General features: G+C 33.8%; 1 protein-coding gene across 1 annotated transcript; it reads left to right on the forward strand.

Annotated features, from left to right (window-relative positions):
• Nucleotides 1-2,454: 2,454 nt before the first annotated feature.
• LOC143529026 (uncharacterized) lies at nucleotides 2,455-7,174 on the forward strand. The gene is made up of 6 exons (XM_077024915.1): nucleotides 2,455-2,817; nucleotides 4,685-4,851; nucleotides 5,068-5,171; nucleotides 5,579-5,645; nucleotides 6,814-6,906; nucleotides 6,986-7,174. Exons 1-6 carry the CDS (start codon nucleotides 2,529-2,531, stop codon nucleotides 7,172-7,174), a joined length of 909 nt encoding a protein of 302 aa, XP_076881030.1. The 5' UTR covers nucleotides 2,455-2,528.
• The last annotated feature ends 1,923 nt before the right edge of the window (nucleotides 7,175-9,097 follow it).

The raw sequence follows: 9,097 nt of genomic DNA on the forward strand, positions 1-9,097 counted from the left end.
AGAAATAACTTAAAAACAGATTTATTAAATCTGAAGCAAGTTTAGGTGGCTTATTTCTTGTTTAATAGAAGCAAATCAAGTTTCAGTTAATATATTCAGCATTATGAAATTTCATTATTTTTAAAACCACTATAGTCCTTATAAACATCATGGTGCTTTACATATCTTTTATATGTGGTAAAAGTTTGTTATACTTTCTACTTTCTATACAATATACAGAGAATCAAAGAATTATAAAACTCTTCAAGATGATAGATTACTTGTACTGAAATTATAAGAATATGATATAATCTTACGTCTTTTAACTATAAAGTTCTTGCTCCATACTCCTTGACTCTAATTTGCTAGGTTACAGGGTATTTATAGTACAAAAAAGAGGATATTTGATACGGACCATCTTCAACGGATTGATAATGATTTCTCTTGTATTATTGATAAAGCTTTACTTTTGTCTCCTCAATACCACCCAAGTGGTCCCTTCTTTGTAAGCTTTTATTTCTTTGGCGAGAGTTGGTGAGGATCGTTATATTGTGGTCCATCATGGATCTTCATGCGTCTTCAAAGTTGTTTTTTTTATAAGTTTTTATTTAGTAAAAGATACTATTAATTCTTTTCTTCACCAACATATTTATTTATTTTTTATTAGTTCTTATTTAATCAAAGATATAATTGAATTTACTAATTGTTATTTTAACATAATTTTTTATACATATATATTTTTATTTGTTAGTCACTCATTTTGGATTTGAAAACTCACAACTTGAAAATACAAAGATTAATCCAACACGTTGATATCACTAGACCCAAGACTCTTTTGGTTGATTTATAAATTGTTCTATGCTTGAATCCATCAACGTCCAAAGCAGTGAAGAGTGATTAACGAAACCATCTTCTTGTTAACTAAATTAACCAAAGTGCTATGAAGAAGCATATATATCCCTTCAGGTGTTGAACCAAAATATTCCCTTTTGTCGGATGCGACTATTAACTATCAAGATTGCTTGAAATGAATATGCAAAACAAAAAATTGCAAGCCTCATTACAGGATTGATATCTCCCTATATCTCCAACGTAAGAATCAACATATAGTTTTTCTATTTGTTAAATGTTTAAAGAAATCTTTTTGAGTGTGAATGATAGAGACTGACGTATATCTTGTAACTTTCTTGTACTCATGGTTATGCTTATATGGTGGGTGTTTTTTAGGCATCTAACCGTGTCTTTAATGTTCTCATCATGAGATTGTTTTAATGTCTCACAAAAAAAGGTGACGGAATATTTTGAATCCTCTTAATGTGATGGGTTTAATTATCTGTTTTGTGGGTTGTCACATGGGAACGTCTGATAAACAAATTTGCTATGTGTGTCACCTGGCTCGGTCATATCTCTTCGTGTTTCAATTGAAACGACAAGTTGTTAAAAAAACTAATTATTGGTTATAAATTTGTTTTAGCCCATAATCAAATCTAGTGTAGAAACCAACATGATTATTAGACAATGTGTAGTGAGTTAATGCCCTACTACACATCTTTTTTTATTGAACGACAAATTTCATTAAAACAATTTGTGAGAAGCTAGAAACCAAAACACGACCAAGAAATTATTACAATATAAAATTACACCAATCGATCAATCTAATGCTTTTAAGAGGAGAACGATTCTTGATCCATAGACAACCCAATGATTTAATATCCTCCATTATTTTAGATAAGTAAACCGGTTTGTTGGAGAAGATGTGATCATTTCTTGCCTTCCAAATACACCAACAAACAGAATATATAAAACCTTACTTTTGAGCTGGCCCAAATCACTCGTTTCATGAACTTTGAGGAGATCGGCCACCGAAAAAGCATAAATAGAAGATAGTTGACACCAAGCACTAACTCCCTGCCAAACCACCGAGGCGACGACGCACGGTGTAAAGAGATGCTCACTTGTTTCCTCATGCTCCCCACACAATGCTCCATTGGCTTCATTAGATTCGGTTAGAACATGTGCAACTTTTCTTCCCCCTTAACACTCGTTAACTTTTTCATTGCCCTTACTAGTTATCACTCATAGAATTGATGAATATGACTTGTTACGTTAACCCACTACACATGATCTTGAAATACTCGAGGCACATCCCATTAGACCGTTCTCTATGGGCGCTAATGGGGGCTCCATTGCGGCTTCGATGCCCCTGCACACCACAGAGGGGCGCTTTTGGGTAATTTTTGTGGGCCCCCCTCTCTCCATCTCTCACACATAGATACATACATATGTATATATGTATAATGGGACGTCTAAGAGGCTTTAAACATTATAGGTTGGGGAATTCGATGCCCCCGAAGTTTACGTAACGTTGACGTGACCATGTGAAAGGCATCGATGCTCTCACCAAACAAGCCACCTCATCTCTTGTTAGTGACGTCACAACTGCCACTTACAGAGTAATATTATTACTTTCCAATAATTAAACCCTAGTTCACACTCACTCACTCACTCACACATCGAATCCAACGTCTCATCTGTTCTTGTTTTCATCAATGGCGGATCCCGGAGACGTGCGACAACAACGACTACACGTGATCGAATCCTTCTATTCCATCATCACACTATTATTCATCCTAATCGCCTGCGTTGAGCTCGGCGATGCATCCACCGTCGTTGACGTCTACCGTCTCATTCAGTACGATATCTCCGGTACACCTTTCGGATCTCGTGTCGCATCGGTTAATCACCACGCCGGTTCTTCTCTCTTCGCTCCTGGTTCCGATCTCTCACGTACTGTTGTGATTCTTCCTCTACGTGAATTGAACGAGACTTTTATTAGAGGTAACTGTTGTTTTGAATTTGATGGATTATTTTGCGTTTTAGGTGTTTTTTGATTAATTGTGTTGTGAACGTAGTTTTAGAAGCTAGAGACTTTGATGTCATGATATGTGGTAGGGGTGTGCGTGGTGCGGTTCAGTGCGGTTTTGGACTAAAACCGAATCGGAAACCAAAACTTCGGTTTTTGGGTTTTTTGAAACCGTTCGGTTTCGGTTTTTTGGTTTTCATTTGTTTCCGGTTCGGTTTCGTTTTTTTTTTCGGTTTTGCCATTTAAGCTTAAAAATTTTAGGGCGGAAAAAAAGTTGACAAAAGATAATGAATTTAAGTATAAATAATTTTGTTCATTGTTAACTAATAAACTAATATACTATTATACATTTGACCAATAATATTTGAGTTACATATTTATTATTAAATTCTTATAAATTACTTAAAATAAAAAATGAAAATTTAGGAATTCGGTTCGGTTTTTTCGGTTTTTATTTGGAAAACCAAAACGAACCGTTAGTTTGGTTTTTACAAAAACATAAAACCAAACCGTCGGTTTTTGTTTCGGTTTCGGTTTGGATATTTTGGTTTTTTCGGTTTCTTGCACACCCCTAATATGTGGTACGGTTGATTAGAGTTTAGGTTTTATTGAGTTTGATTATGATGAACTTGATACGTGTGTTATTGATTGGGCGGCTTAGGATTAGTTAGAAGCTAAATGTAACTTGAGAAGCAAGCTAATTCATTGTTTTTGTAAGGATGACTTTCTTTTGAGGTAGCTATTTATTAATTTGATGGCTTGTTTTGCATCTGTTTAGGTATATTGATTTGTTGTGTTTGGAGTATAGTTTTAGAATCTAGAGAGTAGAGATCACTTTGATGTCATGATACATGCTACTGTTGATTAGAGTTTAGGTTTTATTTAGTTTGATTAAGATGTAACTGATACATGTGTTATTAATTGATGGGACGGCTTAGGATTAGTTAGAAGCTGAGTATACCTGAGAAGTGAACTAATTCACTGTTTTTGTATTGAAGATTTATAAATTACAACTTCACTTATGTGAGTAGATTTATGAAACTTTCATTCGAGATAACTGTTGATTTGATGGTTTCTTTTGCATCTGTTTAGGTATTTTGATTAGTTGTGTTCTGAACATAGTTTTAGAGTTTAGAGAGTTGGGATCGGTTTGATGTCATGATATGTGCTACTATTGGTTAGATATTGGGTTTTATCGAGTTTGATTAAGATGAGAATGATTTGGCGGTTTAGGATCAGTAAGAAGCTATGTACGTGAGAAGTTAACTAATTCACTGTTACCTAACGATGATTAACAACTTTACTTATCTGAGCAGATTTATGAATGTTGTGAATTAAAGTTACAAAAGTAGCGAATCGCTTTGCTTTTTGTGTGTATCACTTTCTGATTTGGTCTTGACTCTTGATTGGGTTGGTTTTCTATGAGGGTCAATAGAATATGGGACAACTAAAATTTGATGCAGTTTAGTTACACTTGCATACAAAGTATGACTAAAACAGAATTTAATGGTAGGTACTTGATGTCAAAGAGAGGGAGTGTGACAAATAACTATTCATAGAAAAAAACAGAAGATGAAATGTACTTTGAAGCAATGGGGTGAGTTTGCTGAGATAAATTGACAGATACTATAATATAAAATCTGAACCGGTTATAGGATGACTTATTCTTTTAAATCCAATTTGGTTTAAAGTATTAATTTATCTGATCATAGTTTTGTTAATTTTTTTGCTGTGTTTATTTGAGCATACTTCAACTAGTTTGGGGTAGAAGGCTTCTTATTGTTGTTGTTAATTGTATTATAGTCTGATTCAACTTTTTAATTACTGTTGACTATATGGCAGAATATATTCAGCAGGGAAAGCCTTTAGGGGGCTTATTACTTCTACTTCCTCAATTTTTTCGTTCTGATAACAGTCAAACTGTTGGAGGACATGTTGATAATCATAAGGAGAAAATGAAAGAACTATTGGCTGATTTAGAGCAGAAGCTAATACATTCTACTATTCAAGTGAGTGAACATTATATGTGCTAATCAATTATTAACTATTTATCTTTGTGCATATGCAAGTGAATGTTTCTGTTAACAAAAAAAATGATGTTCATCTATGATGCTTGAAAGTTTTAGTAATAATTTTGATTCTTTATAAGTCAGAAGGTGGGGCTTAATGCCTTGCTGTGTCTCACTTTTGTTATCTTGTGTATTAATTCTGCTTTTATTTTCCAGTATCCTGTGTATTTTGCTTTTGAAAATGAAAATTTAGATGAAGTCTTAGCCGATATGAAGAGAAATGATGCGGCTGGTCAGCCTGCAACAGCAACTACTGGCGGGTTAGTTTATATTATATAAGCATATCCATTCATAGTATACCGCCAACAATAGAAGTTTTACGTCGCATTTACATTGTCCCGAAAACCACGTTTTAACCTTTTGTTATTGTTACTTAAAGGTATAAGGATAATCTAAAACTGCTGACTTCATATGCAAGTGTGCAACTTATCATTACAATCAAAACTCGTGTTATTTTCAACTTTGATTTTCATTATTAAGTGCTTACTCTATCCTTCTGATGATATCTGCGTGCCCTTTTTGTGTATTAGCGTTGATCATCATATATTTCATTAATTTTGTATTTAATTATTTACACAATTAGTTGTTTCAATGCAACAAGCTGAATAGCTTGACCTTACTTGTATATTGGTGGTGATGTTGGTTATACTTCTTTCTATCATTACAGATACAAGCTTATTGTCACGTCACCAGCTCCTAAAAAACTTGCATCTCCTACCATCACAAACATTCAGGTTTTATCTGTAAATTTATTTCTCCAGATTTATATTTATTGAAGTGGGCCCGCAACAGAATGGAACAATAAACCTTTTATCCACTGTTAGTAAGGGAGACCAAGTTTTCCCAATTGAATATAATATAGGAATCTTTACAAATACTATGCTCTATCCACAATTAGTTATTGTAGACCAGAAATAAACTCCTGTTGAAAAAACAGTTGGATGAAACCCAGTATCAATCAATCAATCAATCAATCATACCCAGTGAAGTCCCACCAATAGCATAGCTATAAGTAGGGTCTGGGGAGGGTGGGATGTAGGCACACCGTACCTCTATCCACATGGATAAAGAGGTGGCTTCCAGAGAGACCTTCAGCTCTAAAATACATATGTATGAAGCAATACAAAGGAAATCAGAGTTCAACAGTAGTAGTAATAATAATAATAATAATAGTAATGATGATGATGATGATAATAATAGTAATAACAATAATAATAATATTAATACTATTTATGTAGAGAGAATATTATTATGGTGTGTGCCTAAAATAAGGTAAATAGAAGCCCTAGGGCTTCTATTTTCACAATTTGTTAAGTAGATTAAACCAAACTGAACATACATATAGTTGAAACTGAATAAAAATATTATGGTGAATCAACTAGGCACTATATATAGTGATTATGTGTGCCCTCCAATGTTATAAATAGATAGAACGCTATTCAATATTTCTCTAAGGAGGTAAATTGTTAAAATGCATTTTTGTGATCAGGCGCTAAACAGATAAGGTTTTGATGGATCCTGCATTTCTACAAAACATTGAACGTTACTGTAAACACGTTTTGACAATACTTATTTGATAAATGAAACTGGTTTCACAAGAGAGTTTATTAATAAATAAAAAGGGGGCAGTTTTCTAGTTAGTTTTTGTAGTAGCACATGAATGGATTTAAAGAATGCTTAAATGGCTGACATAGTTTAGGAGTAACGTCAAAACCAAAATGCTTTATACAACATAAGTACATACCCATTTTGACAGGTCTATGTGAAGGTAAAAGATATGTTTGGTGGCATTGATAATCAATCAAGAATATTGTGTAATGCAACTATTTGCAAGTTTTGCTGGTTATTTTTCTTAAAATGAACTTAGCTGAAATATTCTAATACCGAGTTAACTATATACAGGGATGGTTGCCTGGAACAAAAGCTGACAGGAGTTCAAACCAACTTCCAACTATTGCCATTGTAGCATCATATGATACATTCGGTGCAGCTCCGGTAATTTACTAAATTAACCTTTCATTTACTTTTAAAAATTTCTTGACTTTTCCCGACTGTCTTTCATTAGCTCTTATAGGCATTATCAGCTGGAAGCGATAGCAATGGAAGTGGTGTAGTGGCACTTCTTGAAATTGCTAGATTATTTTCAATTTTATATTCCAACCCTAACACAAGGGGAAAGTATAATATACTGTTTGGACTGACTTCTGGTGGACCCATTTACTTGCAGGGTTTAGCCTGCCACAAAATGAAAAAGGAAGTCTAAATAAACATGAGAAGGCGATTAAGCAATTGAAACTATATAACAAACTAATAACCGAATCTTTAATAATTGGCCTGCATGATAAATTAATCAGAACAGCTAGATTTCATCTTTTCAATGTTAAAGCATGTATAAGAAGTCCAGATCCATCAATGCCTAATTTAATTACTCTATGAAATAAGCAACATAAAACAGATGTACATGTTGAGGGATGTTGTAGGGCTTTCCATATTTAGCCAACAAATGTGCATATATAAAGCGTGTCTATGTAAAACCATAAAAGACCGATAATAGATGAACACAAATTTGTTTCAATTATTAAAGGGTATCTATGTCTACTTCAACTTATGTGCATTGGAGTATCAGCATAATTCAAGTTTTGACATTGCGATAAGCGATACAGTACCAACCATCACTTGAAACTCCATGGTCCCAGTAAAGAAGGAAACAGAACCACGCAAAATCATTTTTAGAATCACAACATACAACCAAACTAGCATCGTAGAAACATCAACTGTTAATCTTGTCTAGTAATCGGATACTTCATTTGTCTTCTCCACTTGACACATCAAGAAGATTGAACTGTTATGAGTTATAAACTGATGTTTTCCCACACAACACATGACTTGTAAAGAACATTTGTATTGATACATTATTTACTGATGCTAAATTGAGAAGTTGCAGATCACTCATACCATAATGGCATGTTGTGCGTTAAAAATCGTATGTTGCACGAGTTCAGTATGTGAGAAAGACTCGTAGATCTGGCCACCTCCGAAAAAGGACATCCTAGACTAATATAAGCAATTAACTTGACAAAAAGATGCTATTTTAGTGGTCTTTAGTTCTCTTCATTCATCCAACTTCAAGTTGGAACTATTTTAACTTCTGTGTAGTGCAATTGTGCAAGAATTATATCGCTTATAATTCCAACCTTTTGAACTACTTCATACTGAAGGAAAAAATTGCAAAATGAAAAGGTGGAAGAAGCATGTTAAAAAGAAGACGCGAATGCAAAATTACAAAAGTGACATGAACTTTTAGAAAATTGTTTAAAATGATGTTTTAAGATGTACATTTCACATTTTCAGTCTCAATTCAACTTAACTGTCGATTCTCAAGAACTCAAAGTCTCAAAGAAAAAGAGGCTGAGCGCGCTTAGCTCCCCTCCAAATAATCCGACCCGACCTAATGAGAATGATCTTCTCCCTTTGGTGCATCAAGTGATCAATTTTACTTTCATCATTTGACTTGCTAGAAATATGCTTATCATTTTTTATGTTGCATCTTAGTTTAATAATCGAGAACTCAGAATCAAAGTTAAACGTACTATTTTCATACAATATAACCTAATTTCACAAAATTCTGGCTTTAATAATAACATCCTAAAACAACAACAATAATGATAAATTGATAATAATAAAAACTAATAAGCACTTAATAAAGCTAATAATAACGAATAATAAGACTTTAGCAAAATCGGTGTCCGTGAAGAACCACTCCATTAAGGTTATCCTTTGCTCGTCTGGCATCGACCGGGTTCTTCATGTACACAAAGGCGTAATTACGTAACGGATAACACGTCACGCTGTCCACACCACCACCACCACCACCGTGTGTCTCAAATATAAGCTTCAATTCGGAATCCGATACACCGGCAGCCAGGTTTCCCACCCATAGATTACAGGACATGGTGTCCAGCAATATGTTCACTCTAACTTCACCACTATGCTACATGCTCGATTGCTTTGATATATACCCAAAACCCTGTCTGACGTGGAATTTGTCACCATTACAAAAATCGGATTTTGCTATTATAATTAATGACTTGTTAAATTAATACTTCTTTAAACTTAGACAACTTTAAATTCTAAATTAAATAATCCTGGCGTTTGTTCAAATTATATAGAATCAACTGGTTATAGG

The sequence above is a fragment of the Bidens hawaiensis genome, unplaced genomic scaffold (genome assembly GCF_021521415.1).
Source record: "Bidens hawaiensis isolate Kalapana, Puna unplaced genomic scaffold, B.hawaiensis_p1.1 tig00008407_1, whole genome shotgun sequence".
NCBI classification, from domain to species: Eukaryota; Viridiplantae; Streptophyta; class Magnoliopsida; order Asterales; family Asteraceae; genus Bidens; species Bidens hawaiensis.

Bases quoted from the DNA above. Each gene is read 5' to 3' on its own strand.
- LOC143529026 (XM_077024915.1), top strand. From the start codon at position 2,529: ATGGCGGATCCCGGAGACGTGCGACAACAACGACTACACGTGATCGAA. The intron at 2,818-4,684 runs GTAACTGTTGTT...ACTATATGGCAG, and splicing joins GAACGAGACTTTTATTAGAG to AATATATTCAGCAGGGAAAG. The intron at 5,172-5,578 runs GTTAGTTTATAT...CTATCATTACAG, and splicing joins GCAACAGCAACTACTGGCGG to ATACAAGCTTATTGTCACGT.